Here is a 19,269-nt window from a genome sequence, read left to right on the forward strand (position 1 = left end):
TGGGGTTTGTTTAACCAGACAATCATGTTCACAGCAATGTGGACTTACATTGCTCTTGTCCTGGCTATTTACCACATGCTTTATTGTATACAGTGTTAAGTGATATCACTGAATTTTACTCATTCTGGTGTTATGGGACTTTGGAGACAGTTTAAAAAATATATTGTAGAGCTAAATACATGAGACTTCTTTTGATGATAATTATAATTTTGGGGAGGTTAAGATTGTGTCAGCCATACTGAGTCTGAAAATCATGGTTGGGATAACTTTATGACTGTAGCAGAATTTGACATATGGGTAGGGATGTTTATTAAGAAATGCACTGGTTTTATTTGACTTTGTAGATTGAATCTCTTCCATGGATCTCACTCATGCACCTACCTATGAACTCGGCAAGGTTCATGAGAGGCCACTGTTAGTGAAATTGTTGGCAGTGCTACGTTTTTCATATATAGTACATACGTATTAAGAGTATTTCTTTAGTTTTACCACTAGATTTAAGAACACTTTCCTTCATGACACTGGGAAGCTCCAGTTATCTCTCAGCCCCTCAACATTGTAATTATTTCAAGTTACTAGTTTATAAAATATTGCAGTAAGGTTTCATCAGGGTGGTTGATTCAGTTCTTTCACAGCGTTATTAACCGGTTCCTATGAATTATTTTCATTTGTTTAAACTTTGTTAACTATTTGTTTGCCTCTATATGTTTTAGGATAATGGAGAACTACTACTGCCATCAGACTTTGTTAAATATCAAGAATATGGAGGAAAGAAAATTAAATTTACATTGGTAAGTATTTATGCCCTAACTTTTGCTTACATTTCTATGCAGCTTTTGGTAAAATCACTCTCTTGTTCTCATCTAGAAGGGTTTTAATATGGAAAGGCTCTAAGTTACTCTACAGGACAATGACATTTTTGTACATGCAACTTCCCCGGCAGATATATACTTAGCTTATGTCTCTGACGTCCCGACAGAATTCAAAACTCGCGGCACACGCTACAGGTAGGTCAGGTGATCACCCTCTCCCGCCGCTGGGTGGCGGGAATAGGAACCATTCCCGTTTTCAGACCAGATTTTTTCTGTCGCCGGTGCTAACAACATCGTTGTTAGTTCCTCCTGCACGGAATTCTGCTTGCTTTGCTAAGGATTGTTTGGTGAAGTATTCTTTCTTTGGCTTTGGTATACGCTGATTTGGACCGTTATTTGGATTTGCTTAGGATTCTTCATTATGGCTGATGTTGTGCCTGAAACTCGTTTTAGAGTTTGTGTGAAAGAAGGATGTAAGGTGAGACTGCCGAAAGCTGCGGTGGACCCTCACACTATTTGTGTTAAATGTAGGGGGAATGAATGCTCAGTTAGTAACACATGTGACGAATGTTTGAGTTTGACTGAAGTTCAATGGAAGAGTTTGACTGCGTATGTAAATAAGTTGGAGAAAGATAGAATTAGGAAAGCTGCTAAAAGTTCAAGTAGGTCCTGCTCTTTGGATCAGGACAATCTTTCTATTTCCAATGTAATTTCTCCTACTGCTAACGCAGGTTCATCCTTCCCCCCGCAGCGAAATCGTAGATTCGTCTCGATCGGAGAAAGCTGCAATGGAAGCGTCGATCCGTAATTTGCAAAGGCAATTACGAGAAATGGAAGGTAAGAGTGAAGTGTGCAGTGAAGTGGTACAGTGTCCCTAGTGTAGTGGAGGGGGCGTCTGACCGACTCCGCATTGCTCTAGGCCTAGACCTCTTTCAGACTCCCATGACCAAGGGAGGAGGAATGTCGAAAGCCGCAAGGGGGATGTAGAGTATTCCCAACGGTCAGGCGTCCCTTCGGCAGGCCCTGTAGACTCGTCCCAGGCTGCCTTGGACAGCTATAGACAAAGCGTCCTTAGGAAGTGTTTTTCCGACTCGGATTCTACTTCTCCAAGACGCGGATGGAGCTCCGCGTCTAAGTCGCGCCCTCTGAAGAGAGCCTGGAAGGCGCCTGCAGGAGACGCATTAGACTCCAGCCCAGAGCCTTTTCCGGAGTATTCTCCCGCTCAGAAGAAGAGAGCGATGAAGTCTCCTGTTTCTTCTCCGGAAGGAATTCGTGCTTCTACAAAGAAGTTCTTGGTAGGACTACAGGAGCAGCTATCCTCGTTAGTAGGCTCGCTGTCTAAGGAGCCTTCTCGCAGGAAGGACGTCTCTCTTCCAGTAAAGAGCTCTCTTAAGAGACGGTCGTCAAGTCGGCGTTCGGGGGGGGGGGGACTCTGGTAGGCGTCTCTCTCCTGGAAGGCGCTACTCCCCAACAAGATCGTTGCTATACGCCTCTCCCTTTCGAGAACGATCTACTACTCCGACCAGAAGAGCTTCTTCTAGTAGGATCCCGCATTCGTCTAGACGCCCGAATAAGGGCGCAAGCCCCTCTCCTGACAAGGATAGTCGATCCTTTCGTAGGAGTAAAGAATGTTCTCTCCTTATCGAGGCGTCTGAGAGATAGAAGCGCATCTCCTTGCTATCTTAAGGAACAAGATAATCTCCGTTATTCACGGGGACTCAGAGAGAGAGAAGAAGAAATCTCGCCCCCCAGACGTTCTCGGAGAGATTTTAGCGCCTCTCCTAGCAGGCGCCATCGTGATGTTAGACGGTATTCTTCAACCAGGCGTTTTACTCCTTCCAGGCGCCCAGAACGGGTCGCTAGCGCCTCTCCACGCAGACGCCAGGAGCCTGAAAAGAGCATGATGGGTTCTCTACGCCCTACTCCTGTTAGGCCTTCCTTAGGAGTTACGAGTTTGCCTTCTCACAAGAATCTTCGGAAGGAAGTAAACCCCTCTCCTGGCAGGAGCCAGGATGAGAGCAGACGTTTTTCTACCCCAAGGAGCGTAGCGCCTGATAGACGCTACCGACGTAACGCTAGCGCCTCTCCTCACAGGCGCCAAGAGCCTGAAAAGAGCCTGTTACGGGATTCTCGCCCTACTCCTTATAGAGTTTCCTGTAAAGATGCGAGCTCTTCCCCTCTCAGGCAGCAAGAACTTTTGAGAAGAAGCCAAGGCATATTCTTCTTCTGCGAGGCCCCTTCCAGTAGAAACTGTTTCTTCAGGCAATAGGATCTCTTTGGGGAGTGGTCTTTTCCTTCCTCTACCAAACTTCCTTCGAAGGAAAAGAGCGCTTCTCCTTCTAGGACTCCTTCTCCGAAGAGGCATTCTTCTCCTAATGCTACCTTTGAAGAGGTATCTGAGGAGGAACTTCCTGTAGATGCGGGCGTCTCGGATTACAAGAGACTGGCAGCCCTGCTTCTTCAAGAGTTCGGTGACTCTCTTCGTCCTGCAGATCCTCCTTCGCCGGGATCACTGCTTTCAAGCACTAAGCTTTCCAAGTCCTCTTCGTTCGTGAAAATGAATCCGACCCTTTTCGATGAAGAAAGCCATCAAGAGCTTGGAGAACTGGCTCCTCTCTAAAAATGAAGCGGGCAAGACGGTTTTTTTCCTCCTGCCCTCCTTCGAAGTTGGCAGGTAAGCCAGGTGTCTGGTATGACACGAAAGAGCCAATGGGATTGGGCCTCCCTTCTTCAGCTGATGCTGATTTTTCAGCGTTAGTGGATTCGTCTAGAAGACGCTCTCTTCATTCGGCAAAGGCCTCATGGGAAAATGTGCGAAATGGACCATTTACTTAAGGGTCTATTTCGCACACTTGAGGTCTTTGATTTTATGGATTGGGCCCTTGGGAGCCCTGGCTAAGAGAGCACAGGATCCAGACTTTGTTTCGATGGAAGTTTTAACGAGTGTACTTTCTTGTCTGGATAAGGCCTTGATGGATGGATCTACGGAGGTGGCTTCTCTCTTTGGATCGGCAGTCCTTAAAAAGAGATCTGTCTACAGTTCTTTTTTGACGAAATCGGTGTCTCCTCTACAGAGATCCTCCCTGCTTTATTCGCCCCTGTCTAGTCACCTGTTTCCACAAGAGACAGTGAGAAATATATCTAAGTCTTTATCCGGAAAGGCTACTCAGGATCTGCTTGCGCAGTCGGCGAAAAGACTAAAACCAGCAGTCCCTTTGGCTAAAAGAGAGAAGCCTGCTTTTCAGCAGCCCTTTCGATTTGGGGGAGAACGACGGCTAGACCCTCTCTTAGGAGTAGGAGACCCGGTTAAAGAGAAGATCAGCACGCAAGCCCTTCCCTAAACCACAATGAGAAAGTAGTCCTCCAGACTACAGTAGGAGCCAGACTGCTGAAGTTTGCGAAAGTCTGGGCTCAGAGAGGGGCGGACAACTGGTCCCTCTCTATCCTCGAGAGAGGATACCTTATCCCCTTCAGGGAGAAGCCTCCCTTAACAACAACTCCAAGGGAGTTAACAGCAAGATACCGAGATTCTTTAAAGAAACCAGCCCGCCCTGCTAACAACTAGTAGAAGAAATGATGGACAAAGAGGCGATAGAAAGGGTTCAAGACCTTCAATCTCCAGGGTTCTACAACCGTCTTTTTCTTGTACCAAAAGCCTCAGGAGAGTGAGACCAGTCCTGGACGTAAAGTTGCCCTGAATCGCTTCATTGTCAAGACGAAGTTCACGATGGAGACGACTTCCTCCGTTCTTGCAGCTCTTTGTCCAGGGGGGGGATTGGATGGTGTCCCTGGACCTTCAGGATGCCTATTTTCATGTACCTATCCATCCCTCGTCCAGGAGGTACCTAAGATTCATGGTACAGGGCAAAGTTTTTCAATTTCGAGGCCTATGCTTCGGTCTTGCCACGGCCCCTCAGGTGTTCACGGGTCTTATGAGGAATGTCGCTCATTGGCTTCATATCGAAGGAGTAAGAATCTCGTTGTATCTCGACGATGGGCTGATCCGGGCCCAATCAAAAGATCGATGTCTGGAGTACTTGAAATTAACACTGGATCTAGTTCAGTCCCTGGGACTGTTACTAAACCTCGGGAAGTCCCAGATGAATCCCCAGCAAATCATTGTCTATCTGGGGATTCTGATGGATTCTCGGGGTTTTCGTGTGTATCCATCAAAGGAACGACAGGAGAGATGTTTACAGAAAGTGACGACCTTCCTAGAGAAAGAACAATGTTCCGCGAGGGAATGGATGAGTCTTCTGGGGACCCTTTCCTCGTTGGAACAGTTCGTTTCTCTAGGGAGGCTACACTTAAGACCCCTACAATTCTTCCTCAGAGTGAAATGGGATCAGAAGCACCAAGAGCTTTCGGACTCCTTTCAGCTCTCAAAGAGCATAAAGGAGGACCTCAGTTGGTGGTTAGAGCCAAACAGATTGAATCAAGGGCTCTCCCTTCAGTTGTCGAGCCCTCGCCTAGTGTTATTCACAGACGCCTCGGAAAAAGGATGGGGAGCGACTCTAGGCTCGAGAGAAGTGTCAGGCACCTGGAGTGGGGAACAGGTGTCCTGGCATATCAACAAGAAGGAACTAGCAGCAGTCCATCTAGCTCTCGTTCACTTCGAACCTCAAGTATTGGGTGCCGTGTTGCAAGTGAATTCGGACAACACGACAGCTCTAGCCTATATAAGGAAACAGGGAGGGACTCACTCCTTCTCCCTGTTCGAAAAAGCAAAGGAGCTTCTTCTTTGGACCGAGGAACGGCGAATAACTCTTCTAACCAGGTTCATCCAGGGGGAAAAGAACGTGAGAGCAGATCTTCTGAGCAGAAGAGATCAGGTCCTTTCCACGGAATGGACTCTGCATTCAGAAGTGTGCAACGAGATTTGGGACCTCTGGGGGAGACCCAATATCGACCTGTTCGCAACGAATTGGAATGCGAGGTTGGAGAACTACCGCTCTCCGATTTCAGATCCAAAGGCAGTTGCAGTGGACGGTCTCCTTCTGGATTGGAAGGGGATCGACGGGTACGCTTTTCCTCCTTTCAAGATAATAGGAGAGGTGGTAAGGAAGTTCGTTTCGACGGAGGGAGCCAAACAGTACCTCTGTAACTGAAATAGCGGATTTTCTCCTTTATTTGAGGGAGAAATGCAATCTGGCCGTTACCACAATAAGGGGATATAAAAGCATGCTCTCATCTGTTTTTAGACATAGAGGCCTTAATATCTCGGAGGACAAGGATCTGCAAGACTTGTTAAGGTCCTTTGAAACCTCGAAGTCCAAGACTATAAGACCACCTAGTTGGAACCTGGATGTGGTCCTTAGATATTTAATGTCCGAGAAATTCGAACCTCCTCAAAATTCCTCATTCAGAGACTTGACTAGAAAGTCTCTCTTTCTCTTTGCACTAGCCTCTGCTAAGAGAGTTAGTGAACTTCAGGCTTTAGAAGGAACTGTGGGCTTTAAGGAAGATTCTGCAGTATGCTCCTTTAATATCCTGTTTTTAGCAAAGAATGAAAATCCTTCTAAACCATGGCCAAGGACTTTTGAGATTAAGGGACTGTCCTCTTTGGTAGGGAGAGACTTAGAGAGGACATTGTGCCCAGTCAGGATCCTCAAGTTCTACCTAGAGAGGAAGAAGCTACTTGGTGGAAATGTAGATAGCCTTTGGTGTTCCGTAAGAAATCCTAAGAGGATGATTTCTAAGAATGCTCAAGCGTATTTTATTAAAGACGTTATCAAAGAAGCGCATGCTTCCTGTGAAGAGGAACATTTAAGGCTTCTAAGAGTCAAAGCACATGAGGTCAGAGCTGTAGCTACCTCTTTAGCGTATCATAGGAATATGTCGATACAGACTCTTGTCGAATCCACCTATTGGAGGTGCAATTCGGTTTTTGCATCAAATTACTTAAGAGACGTGCGAGTCACTTATGACAAGTGCTTCTCTCTCGGACCGTTCGTGTCTGCGGATTCGTTGCTGGGACAAGGAGCTGAACCTAATCCTTTATAGTTAGTTAAGTTAGTAATTTTAGACGTTTTTTGGTGTTGTGTTTTTATGGTCGATTGGAAGGGGTCTTGGGAATGCTCCTTTCAAATCGTAGTGTTAACAAATGTAGTGTGGTCAGGTGGTCGGGATTGGTTTTTCGTGCTCCTTGTTAGTGATTTGGACCTAGGCTCTGTCATGTAAGAGGGTTAGTCCCCGTTGATATGACAAAGGTGAAGGCTCTACCATGTAAGTGGGTCAGCCCCCATTGGTATGATCCAAGACAAGGCTCTGTCAAGTAAGCGGGCTCGCCCCCATTGACACGATCCAGAAGAGCTATCAGTGTCAGGTCTCATCCCCACTGAAACTCTTGAGGCAAGCAGACTCATAGACAGTAATCATGAAGTCTTCTGCCCAATAAGGTAGGAACCAAGGTTTTAATAAGTTTATATATATGACCTACAACAGATGTTGTTTCCCTGTTTTTTATTGTTATATTGAGTAACTATCTCTTACCCGCCACCAAGGGTGTCAATCAGCTAAGTATATATCTGCCGGGGAAGTTGCATGTACAAAAATGATATTGTTAGTATACAATAAAGTTTTGTACATACTTACCCGGCAGATATATACGATGAATGGCCCACCCATCCTCCCCTCAGGAGATAGGCGTAAGAGAAAAATCTGGTCTGAAAACGGGAATGGTTCCTATTCCCGCCACCCAGCGGCGGGAGAGGGTGATCACCTGACCTACCTGTAGCGTGTGCCGCGAGTTTTGAATTCTGTCGGGACGTCAGAGACATAAGCTAAGTATATATCTGCCGGGTAAGTATGTACAAAACTTTATTGTATACTAACAATATCATTTTCCTTAAGTTTCAATTGAATTGCAAGTTTGTAATGCATGACAACCAGATGTTACGCTGCTGTAAACATTAAGAAAAAGAAGTAATTGTAATTCTCATAAGGAGTCCTGAATTGACTTAGACCCTCAGCCACTCAAGGATGTGACTGACCTTAGACATAGGCTGTTTTTCATACTTTTCTAGGTCACCAGTAGTGTTCATATCCTCAGCTCATTACATTTCTCCTTTATTTCCCTTAATGACTGTTCTGATCCCAGTGGAAAAGAACATGACAGCAGAAAATAAGGATTTCCCTTGAATTATTTTCAAAATATCAAAATTCTTATCTTTAATTATAGATTTTTAAGAGGCTTTAATCCACAGAATTTTTCTCAAAGCAAAACTCTTTACGACAGCCTTTTGATAGGTGGGAATTATGATTGTGTTTTAATGTTATAACTTCCATTCAGTTATTGCTAATGCTGTACTTGGAGTTTATTGCACATCTGTTTTGTTTACCATAACTTTTAGGTTTACAAAGTTATGCAGCATGTAGTATGTAGAGGATATCGACCTTGGTGGGTTAATCTTCATGATCCATTGAGAATTGTTATACTTTCTTCACCCTTTGTTTGGCATTTATAGATATAATGGAATGAGATTATCATCCAAAGAAATTCATGGAGGCAGCTCACAAACTTTGAAAGAGGGTTAGAGCATTCATTAGAACACAGATTGCGCTCTCGGATTTGCTGGTGTTTTATCCAAAGTGAGTAAGAGCGCATTTGTAATGTGTTTGGTGCGCCAGCTCAAGTCCTATGCTATTTTAAGAGAGGAGCTTCTCATGCAACTTCTCAGTAGTTAATATCTGAGAACTCTTCTCAGGATCTTGACTAGATTACTGATTCATTACAAGTAAGTGAAGCAAATAGTTCCGTGAGTGCTACATTTATCCCCAGTTATTGCTCAGCTATCATTCTTGGTTTATGTTGACAATCTCTCTCTCTCTCTCTCTCTCTCTCTCTCTCTCTCTCTCTCTCTCTCTCTCTCTCTCTCTCTCTCTCTCTCTCTCTCTCTCTCATTCTGATCCTTTAGCTCACATTATTATTGGATATAAACCCAAACCCAGTATGATTTTTTAGCTAGAATAGGCCTAGGTTGAAGCTTATTTCCACAAGTGTCTTTTCATTGATTGGAAAGCTGATTAGTATTGAGGTTTTCCAAGAAGTAAAGATGTATTGAATGGGTGCCTCCGCAATTCTTCTAATATCTGCATCTCACATGTTTGGCTCTTTCCTTCGTCTAACTTAATTAAGCGTGTTGCATCCATCTGAGGATGCAGTTTATTCATAAGTCATATACAGAAGAGTATTATATTTAAAACTGTCCATTGAAATTTCCCTTTATGTTCTTAGTGAAGGGAAAGAAACAGTGTGGGTGGCTAAGGTAGGAAATTCAACTTGGAATTAGGGAGGTGTGTTCTGGCTATATTCCTCAGTGACTTTTTTTTGTCCAATTACTATTATTGTCTTAAAAGGGTGTAAGTTTTATGAGATAACTTGTGGTTTGTCATGAGGAAATAAGTTATGAAAATAGAATGTCTTATTTGACTAGCCCTACTTGAGCTGCTATAAAATAGCATCTTGGAATTCAACATTGCAGTTGCTAGCAATTATGAGAAATTCACCATTGCAGTTGTTGGCAGTTATTAGATGACCTGAATCAACCTTTGCTGTAAATATATAAAAAAATTTGTTTTTGGGTCATTCTCCTTCATTTTTTAATGACATATTTTTTAATTAATAAAACCATTTGCAGGATGAAGTTCGCAACCTGAGCAGCGTTTATCCTCCAGGCATTGAACTTATTGGATTCAAGCCACTCAGCTTCATCAAGCCATATTTTCATGTCAAACCTGCCAATTTTGTTTATGTTGATGAGAAAATGATTGATGGTAATGAGTTTTCTATTATTCTAGAACTGTATTTATTTGAGATGAATCTTACCTACTGTTAAATTTAGCTATATCTCCCCGTCGATTAGGAAGTCAGCATTCAAACAAAAAAACGGACGACTGTCTAGTTTACCTGTTCCCCACCAGGTGTGTTTCAAATGTTTTAGCTCTTGTCAGAATTCTCCTTGCCGCCATTGCGGCTAGGCGATTGTTGGTATTCTATGAAGTTTGGCTGTTTTACACCTGTTTGCGGTATTGTAATTTCATTTTCCTAGGATATCTTCCTCCGGAAGTAAAACCAATAACATCAGGCTATGTAGGAATGTTTTGGTGTAATGTGAAGAATGTAGGGAATTGTTCAGAGAAATTTATGCCTGAATATGTGAGATATAGGAAAGACTGGAACTAATAGATTGCAAAAGCAATTAGTTAGATCAGGACTTAAACCTGTCAGGCTATCCCTACTCGGACTAGGAATTTTAGTAGGCTAGTATTGACTTCCATTGTAGCTCTGCCTTCTGCTCCCCATTCGGTTCAGGAAAAGCGTAACAAGAAGTTAAAACATTTAACCTATTTTCAGTTCTAATACAATTTGAACTTAGTTCGTTACGGGAACATTCCGAATCCCTCCAGTGTGCTCTCATTTTCGCGTTCCCTGTTAGAAGTAAGGTGTTGGTGCCCTCGTCTGTAGGTAGCCCGAGCCTAGGACTGCCCTGCAACGGTTGGAAACGTCCGCTGCCAGGGAACCGGGTCGGTTCTCGGGACAATGGGATTCTGTGCCCTCCGATACCTACTTCGCCGTTTCATGGTCTGAATCTCGTTTTAAGTGTTCGCCAAAGGACCGTTAAAGAATTCACATAAGGACTGTTTCGGTAAGCGCTAATGCTCGCTCCATAGGCGCATTCAGTCATCTTCAACACCTAGTTTTAGGTGTTAGCATGCATAGGCTTAATAATATATGATAAAGGTATAGACATTTTATTGAGATGATATGTATCTGTAGCGAGTTTTACACGTTTAGATAATGTCAACTCGGTCGACTGTTTGTCTCTCATGTTTTGGTTATTCTAACTTCTTGTATGCTAGCATACTTTTTCTTCGTAATGTTTGTGTCTGTTCTTTGTGTGCTTCCTCTTCAGCTATCGGCAAATCTCTTACTACTGCCTTGATTAATGTTTCTCTTTCAAGTCTACACTGTCTGTAGTATCTAAAGTTCTTGCAGAGTTAGATATTCTAGCTTCAGAGATTTCTAACTTAGTTTCATATAGGAATGCTTTCAGGTATGTACGATTGCTTTCGGACGACACAGGAGTGTTGTAACTCCTCTTCCACCGCCTCCCTCTGTCGACTCATGCGGACTGCAGACCAGGGTTCCCAGATGTACGATAATTATCGTACGAGTATGATAATTTGACCCTCTGTACGATAAACGATTATTAATCAAAGTACGATAATTTGAAGAGATTTGGTACGATAATTTGGTCTGATACATCTGGGAACCCTGCTGTGGACATTGTTGACTCGTGTGATTCATGTGAACGCAGTTGACTTGTGCCGAGTGCAGACTTGGCCGAGTCCCCGAGTCGCTTAAACTGTCTTGCTCTCATTGAGTCGTGGTGGATTCGATACAACACTCAGCTGCTGTCACCTCATTATCGACAAGTGTCGCTTTTTGTCGCCAAGGGTTGCGGAGAAAGAGCAATCCTTTAAGCTCTTTGTTTACCTCCTGCCGGCAGCTGTCTCCTCTGTCGCCCGCTGACAGAAGAAGAGTTTGAATGGAGTTGGAGGAACTCCTTTGGGCTGGTTGGCGTTTGTTTCCACACTACGCCTTACTGTATCCTTATTTTGTTGAGGATAGAGGCCACATAGAGAATAAATCTTAATTGTCTTAGCGTATTTTGACGCACTAAATATTGGAGAAGAGAACCAACGCTTTCTCCAATTTGAGAGCATTTTGTAACATTTCTCGTCCTCTGACACGATCTCCCTTTGTGTCTGCCTTGGCTTGTCGTCTTGTCTTTTAAAGTTGCGGAGAGCTGAAGGCAGCCTTTTGCTGTACAATGCTAATTGGTCCTTTAACCATCTTTAATAGGAGGTTCGCTTTCTTTCTCTTTCCTGTGGGGTAATGAACTCGAGACTGACAGACTGCTGATGGATTTTCAGTTTGAGTTATTACCTTTTATCTATGGTGTCTCGTCTCTGCGACTTCTTAGAGAGGTGGAGACGCCAACCCAGAGGTAGATTTTAGCAAGGAAACAAATGACTCATTTCTGATGCTGCAGGGTAATGTCATGCTTATACTCACTCTGTTTGGAAGAAGTGAGAACACTTTCTCTTCCTGTCTGATTATGCAGCTCGGGATTATCTATTGGTAGTCTTATTTTATACCTTTCGGGGATAAGTGCAGATTCAGGTTCTGGGATATGGACAGTTGCAACCTCCTAAGATAGTTACGGATCTGGAGATCTCAGAGACAATGTTACGGTGTCGAAATATCCTGGAAAGGGTCGACACTATGTTACGGCCTCTGAGAGAGGTCCGCTTCAGGTTCGATATGAAATAATAAAAAAAAAAAAATTTATATCAACACAAACAGTTAAAACTGGGGATACGAATATAGAAAGAAACACTAACACAACAAAGGTTTATTTACAAGCTTACTAACAAAGGTAAATGCAGAATGGTATCTCCTATTTACATAAAAAGATAGAATCTTACACTGCATGAACTTGGGGAAACAGTGAGGTAATTCAAATACTTGCAGGACGGTTTAGTGACTTGTAGCGTGGCTTCACTAAAGGAGGGCGGCAATTGCAGACGTCCCCTTGACTCCGTATTGCAGAAACTAGTCTATTCGTAAGGCAGGAACTCTCCCCTTTTCTTCTCCGAAGTCTGCTCAACGTAGAGACAACTCGGCCGTCCACACCGGAAGACGACTAGACCAATATCCAACCAACACTCGAACAATTCTTCTTTTGATTGATACTTCGTCGGTTCCTTCGTTTCTAGTCTTTCTCTGACGATCACTGCTGCTGATCTCTCACTGATAATCTGATCTGTGGCTCTTGCTAACTGGTGATCTCTCTCTTTTACGATCTCTTCCTCTTACGATCACTGCTCTCCAAAGTTCGTTCGTCGTATTTATACGGCACTCTGGGGGCAGAGCCTATGGCGAACGTCACCGACTCCAGGGATTTCTAGAACTTCTTAGATGAATCTAGATGAGGTATTGCATCAGAAATCGCGGCGTTTCTCACGTCCTGACGAGATCCACAACATTCCTGCCGAATCTAGAACAGCCGCGAGCATAGGCGCCTCCAACAGTGGCGCGAAAGCCTCCTTGCTGCTGAACTTCTCGAAAATACGTTCTCCTTTACTTTATCTTTCTTTGCTATGAAGCAATTACCATCACAAAGATACATGGAGGGACTTGGGACCAGTATGTTATATGGTGGAGACGGTGAAGGGCAGTTGTGATTCTTTTTAGTTGTCCTCCACTGGTTTAATCTCCCTCTTATAGCTTCCCTTGTCTTCAGCAGAGATCTCTCATAAGTCTCTTTTAGTAGGTGATTGTATATAGAGGGAATGATGGTCCAAGGGTAATTCTTTAGGAAGACACCCATAAGTAATTGGAGATATTCTTGGACATTTGGAGACTGAATAACAGTAAGTGTCTGCTCATATACTTGTTGGTTTTCTAGCATGGTTTTAGTGCCTTTCCAAAGAATGGTCAGACTTGTGGTACACATGCAGAATGTATTCCATTTACCATATATCCACAGTCATGCAAGTTCCTTCAAGAGGTTTTTACCAGAAGGTATTGCTGTTCTGTCAACTTTGTTTGGGTTAGTGTGCAGCCCTCTATAAGTTATGTCAGGGACTTGTTGCCCATTGGTAGATGGTGTCAACTTTAGGAGCAAGACACTTCTACTGAATCAGTGATTCAAGTTAGCCCACTCTGTCAACAGTATTCCAAAGGCCAAGGACCTGTTGCTTCTTCTGGCCCAATTTCTATGCATTATATTGTTAATTCTTTATAACCCCATTCTTATCTTGTGATGGGGGGATGATATTTAATTATGCATGCTTGTTGGTCAAGATGAATAGGCATGTGCTGCTTGAAGATTTTAGACCTGAAAGAAACTTCCTATATGGTAAGGGCTTTTCCTCAGTAGGAAACATGGCCTCACGGGTTATTTTAAGATAATCATGCTCAATTAATGTACAGTTTCAGCGTAAGAATTGCGACTTACAAATAACTTTCATTAAATTTGTAAGTAATCCAGAACCAACTTTGGCTCCAGGACTGTAGGAGGGACACTGTAACCGGGAATCGTCCATTTGGTTCTTTCCCTCTGTCATGCAACACAGAGTTTAACTAGTGTCATTACACTTTCATGCAACATAGAATGGTCGAACTACACCTGGTAAAACTTTTTAGATGCCAGGGCAGTGGAAAGACATAAGGATGCTTACCAGGTTTATTCCCGGTCAGAAACAAAGTCATTGTGGGAAGTTTGCTGGTTTGAGTGAAATGAAACAACATATTGGTTTGATCATCCATTCTGTGGAAGGACGGTGTTTTAGCAATTGTGGATTCAGGAAGAACAACTGCCTACAAGGGCCTTGACATCCGTAAGTCTGGCACTTGGTGTGGATTTAAGGAACACTCATTTAGCTTCCTAGCATGTAGATGAACAGGGACATCTGAATGATTACTACTACTTTGTTAGCCCTCAGGCTTGAGCAGTGGATGTTTCCTTAAATTTTGCCTAATTCAGACTCATAGGCCTGCCCCTTGTATCTACTCTGAATTCTATTGAGTAATTTCATGTTCAAGAATTGCTTAGTCTCCTGTTGAGCCCTTGTAGTCTCAGGGCAAAACTTTTCAGAATTTCCAATGCGCTTGGTAGATGTCTCATTCTTCCGTTGAGAAAAAATTAACTCTACTACACAACTCCATACAGTTCCATTGACGTAGGCATCTCCTTAACTGCTTGGAGATGTTAGAATGTCCCCTCCCAATAATAAGATTTTCAAGTTATCATAGGATCTGTCCTTAATTTAAAACTGCCATGGCCTGGGGTCATAAGCAGTGGTCTGTGTGTTGCTGAGGGTACCATTCTGGAGGAATTTTCAGCACCTGGAACCTTGTAGACGTCAATGTTTTCTCTAGAGGAGATGAGACTTTTCACTGTCTACTTCCAAAGTTATTGTTCCATACGTACTTTCCTCGGTATTGCATCAAATACTTTTAGATCTTGCTGAGGACCAGCACTGTAAGGTGTTGAGATTGAAGCCCCTTCATCTCTATATCAGTCTCTCTCTGGAGTTTAGATGCGGGTCTAAACTTTATCTGAATTTACTGTAAAACCTTCTATATTAATAAACATTACCTTAATATAATAAATCTAGCCCTAAATCCCCAAAAACCGCACCAAAATTTACCACATTGGCAACCCTGTTACCTCCTATTCTGTCCGCCAGTTGGCAACACTGTCGTTGACAGATACGAAAAACCTTCCCTCAAATCAGTTGTTAACGAGCGCCCGTGTTGTTTACATCACGGCCGCTCTTTATAAATTTCCTTAAACATTTTTGTGCCTTTAAAGCTTTCATTATTTGTTAAATGAGACTTTATATGAATTACCACTCACGCATTACATCACGAAATAGTGAATTAACTTTGATTTCTGTAGTGGTTCTTATCTTAAATTACGAACTTTTGCGCGACCCGGAACTACTGACCTGTCCAATTCTACAATGGATTACCAAGAAATTACGATGCTTCCTTCTGCCAGCAACATCAGGAACTGCCCGGTTTGTGGGACAAGGATGAGTAGCAGGGAGTATGAACCACATGACATTTGTAGCTCTTGTCGTGGACAGGTTTGTGACTTGACTTCTCGTTGTGACGTATGTAAGCCCTGGTCTGACGAGGATATGACTGCTTATATGAAACGCCAAACAATCTTGCAGCGTAAAAGATCGGTTAAGGAGAAAAAGAAATTGATTGCTAGAACTGTATCTAACGAATTCTTTGACTTGGGCGCTCATGATTCTGGCTCTTCGGTTTCGGTATCGTACGACTCCGACTCCGAATTAATTGATGCTTTGCCCCCTGTACAACCGGTAATTAGTGAAGTTATTTCTGATGTAGATTCGAAGATTTTGGCAATGGAAACTACCTGGAAACAGAATTTTAAGAAATTACAGCTTAGTCTAGATAGAGATATTTCTGCTAAGTTTAACAATCTGTCAGAGAATTTTCAAGAAGCCTTTACTAGAATGTCTAACACTTTTAGATTCATTTTTCAGCTCCTCGTCAGGTACCTGTCGACAGCACCATGGGTAACGGTGCGACAGATACCCCGGCTTGTGAACCCCGTCGTGGCGAAGGCCTAGGGGGATCCGGTCCGGGCAGGTGCCTAACGAATCTTTACCCAACGTGTCCCCTGTTAGTCCCGTAACAGTGCCAAAGGGCGCTTATTTAGGAGAAGGGGGGGAGGGATATTAGTGTCAGACCTAAGATAGCTAGTCGTCAGGATTTTACTTCAGAGGAAGTTTCTAAGTTAGGATCTGACGATGATGATGATGATGACGCAGATTCGTGTGATATTGATGTTTCCTCGAATGGATGTCATGATGTAGAATTCAAGAAAACTTTTTGATTTAATTTTGAGTTTTCTTCTTATCAGGCAAGGCCTAAAGAGCAGAAGCAGCCTCCGCCTCGTTGTATTACAGAAGGGATTTTTCTTGACGGTCCTTCCCGGTCACGGGAATTTTTACGTTTTCCCTTTGCCCAGAGGTTCGCGAGAGTGAGGGCGGACGTTGCCGCTAAACTTTCGAAGGTGATCGGGGAAGGGAAGAGGAAGCTCTCTTCTCTTCTACGACACCGGGAGAGGAGTTTACCAGGTGGCGGATGATTCTTCATTCTCTCGACCCCCCAAGCCAAATCCTGATTTTGTCCGACTTTCAAGTCAACCCTTGCCTTCTAAGGCTTCGGTCTCTGTCTCAATTGAAGATTTTATTGCTATGGAGGCTGTTATGAGCTCCTTACAAGAAGCTCAATCCTTCAATATGTGGGTCCTCGGAGGGCTTTTAATGTATATCAAGGACTCCGGGTTTGTTCCTCCTGATGCTCCTCTTTTTGAGAAATTCTGCTCATCCATTTCAATCGCTTCTGTACATCAGAACGAGCTTGCTGCTTCAATGCAGGCCTTTCTTGTTTCTCTAAGGCGTAACCTGTATTTGTCGCAGTTACCCTCCTCTGTATCGGAGATTCAGAGAACCCGTCTGTTGTCCTCTTCTCCTTTTTGGCGATTTTCTTTTCGATATTTCTGTACTTTCTGAGGTTTTGAAGGAACATCAAGGTGATGCCTCTTCCCAAGCTCACTGGGCCTTATCAAGAGCTTTTTCCTCTGGTCTTCCTCCCGTTCCTTCAAGGAGTAAGCGTAAGTTTAGGACCAGATCTGTACCTTCTGCTCCAGCCCAACAACCTCTTCTGGCTTTTTTTTCCAGAGTACATCTCAGGTTGCTGGTGCCTCTTCTTCATCCTCTGGTGCTCACCCTTTGAAACGCGGGAGAGGTTCTTGGCGTGGCTCTAAGGGCAGAGAAAGAGCTCAACCTCCAGGAGGACCTTCTTCTTCTTCTTCTTCCTTGTCTCTGCGTAAGAATTTTCGGAAGTAGGAGTCATCACCTCGCCTGGAGACCGCAGTAGGAGCTTGTCTCTCCCGCCATTGGTCAGCTTGGCAGGGGAGAGAGCGGTGGATGCTTGGGTGGTGGAGGTCCTGAAGGAAGGTTACGAGATCCCTTTTGTTTCCAGACCTCCACTTTCCAATTGTCCTCTCGAGTTCAGCAGTTATTCCCCTCACTCAATCAGGGGTCAAGCCTTGGAGAAGGAGCTTTCGGCCCTCTTGGAGAAGGATGCCATAGAGCGAGCTCCTCCTTCTCCCGGGTTTTACTCTCGGATGTTTGTAGTTCTAAAGGCCTCGGGTGCCTGGCGCCCCATCATAGATCTTTCGGTTTTGAACAAGTTCATTCTAAAGTCCAAGTTCAGGATGGAGACGGTCCAGACTGTTCTTTCATCCGTCAGGAGGGGGACTGGATGATTTCCATCGATCTGCAGGATGCTTATCTGCAAATCCCCATCCATCCAGAAGCAGACCTTACCTTCGGTTTTTCATGGACTCGGGAGTTTTCCAGTTCAAGACCCTTTGTTTCGGCCTCACCACTGCTCCACAGGTCTTTTCTCGGGTGATGGCTCCTGTTTCAGCTATTCTGCATCAGTTAAACGTAAGGATGCTTCGGTATCTGGACGATTGGCTAGTCCAGGACCGAATCTCTAGAGAAATGTCTCCGGTCGAGGGAGATAGTTCTGTCTCTTTGTGTCGAGTTGGGCATTCGTGTCAACTTCGACAAGTCCAATCTAATCCCTGCCAGATCATGACTTATCTGGGGATTGTTTTGAATTCCCAATTTTGAGGGTTTCTCCCGCTCAGAAACGGATAGACAAGCTTCTGAGTCTGATCGAAGAATTTTTGTCCTCCGTAACGCAGCCAGTTTCTCTTTGGAGGTCTCTCCTGGGCCATTTGTCATCCCTCATCCAACTGGTTCCCGGAGGTCGTCTCAGAATGAGGTCCCTTCAGTCGACACTTCGCCAGTCATGGGATTTCGTGTCCGAGGACACGATAGTCGCCTCTTCTCCACAATGTCAGAAGGATCTCCTGTGGGTGGATGCAAGTTCACCGCCTCAAGTCAGGGACATCTCTTCTTTCGGTTCCTCCGGACCTAATGTTTTGGTCAGACGCCTCGGATCAAGGTTGGGGCACACACCTGGGCTCCGAAGCCGCTTCGGGCCTTTGGTTAGAGGAGGAGAGGAGCATGTCAATAAATTGGAGGGAACTGAGGGCAGTGTACCTAGGCCTTCTTTCATTTCAGGAACAACTGTTGGAGTCGGTTGTCGCGATCTTTGTCGACAACACCACAGCAGTCTCGTACTTGAGAAACCAAGGCGGCACACAGTCGGATCTTCTCACTCAAGAAGCCGATCAATCCTGTGTTGGGCGAAGAGAGCAGGGGGATTACGTTGGTCCCTCAGTTTATCCTGGGCCTTCACAACGTCTTAGCAGACGCCTTGTCGAGACCGAACGAAGTTCAAGGGTCGGAGTGGACACTTTGCCAGGAAGTCTTCGACAGCCTCAGGAAGAAATGGCCTGTCACTCCCAGTCGATCTGTTTGCCAACCCACTGAATTTTTCGGGTGCCAGATATTCTTCGCCCCTTACCAGACTCCTCAGAGTGCCGGGACAGACTCTCTTTTGCAGGACTGGGAGGGACTTCAAGCCTATGCTTTTCCTCCGTTCTCTCTGGTGAGGTCAGTCCTCAACAAAGTGAGGGCAACCAAGCGTCTGGATCTCACCTTGATCGCCCCCTTCTGGCCACAGAAGGAGTGGTTTCCCGACCTTCTGGAAGCACTGGTGGAACCCCCCATTCGCCTGCCAGAGAGACCAGATCTTCTCAAACAACCCCATTTTCATCGGTTCCATCAGAGGCTCCACATGCTTCATCTTCATGCCTGGAGACTGTCAGGAGGTTCTCCAAGCACGAAGGGTTCTCCTCCAGAGTGGCGCGACAGTTGGCTCTTGCCAGGCGGCAATCAACCAGAGTAAATTATCAGGCTA

At 44.4% G+C, this 19,269-nt stretch overlaps 1 protein-coding gene across 1 annotated transcript in view; it reads left to right on the top strand.

Moving 5' to 3' along the window:
- LOC135216404 (X-ray repair cross-complementing protein 5-like) overlaps positions 1–19,269 on the top strand; it is a 205,487-nt gene that overhangs the window by 168,591 nt on the left and 17,627 nt on the right. The window contains exons 8-9 of the mRNA XM_064251693.1: positions 714–791; positions 9,452–9,587. Coding sequence (XP_064107763.1) covers positions 714–791; positions 9,452–9,587 — 214 coding nt within the window. The remainder of the gene's footprint in view (positions 1–713; positions 792–9,451; positions 9,588–19,269) is intronic.

Source organism: Macrobrachium nipponense, chromosome 6 (assembly GCF_015104395.2).
Source record: "Macrobrachium nipponense isolate FS-2020 chromosome 6, ASM1510439v2, whole genome shotgun sequence".
In the NCBI taxonomy this organism is placed as follows: Eukaryota; Metazoa; Arthropoda; class Malacostraca; order Decapoda; family Palaemonidae; genus Macrobrachium; species Macrobrachium nipponense.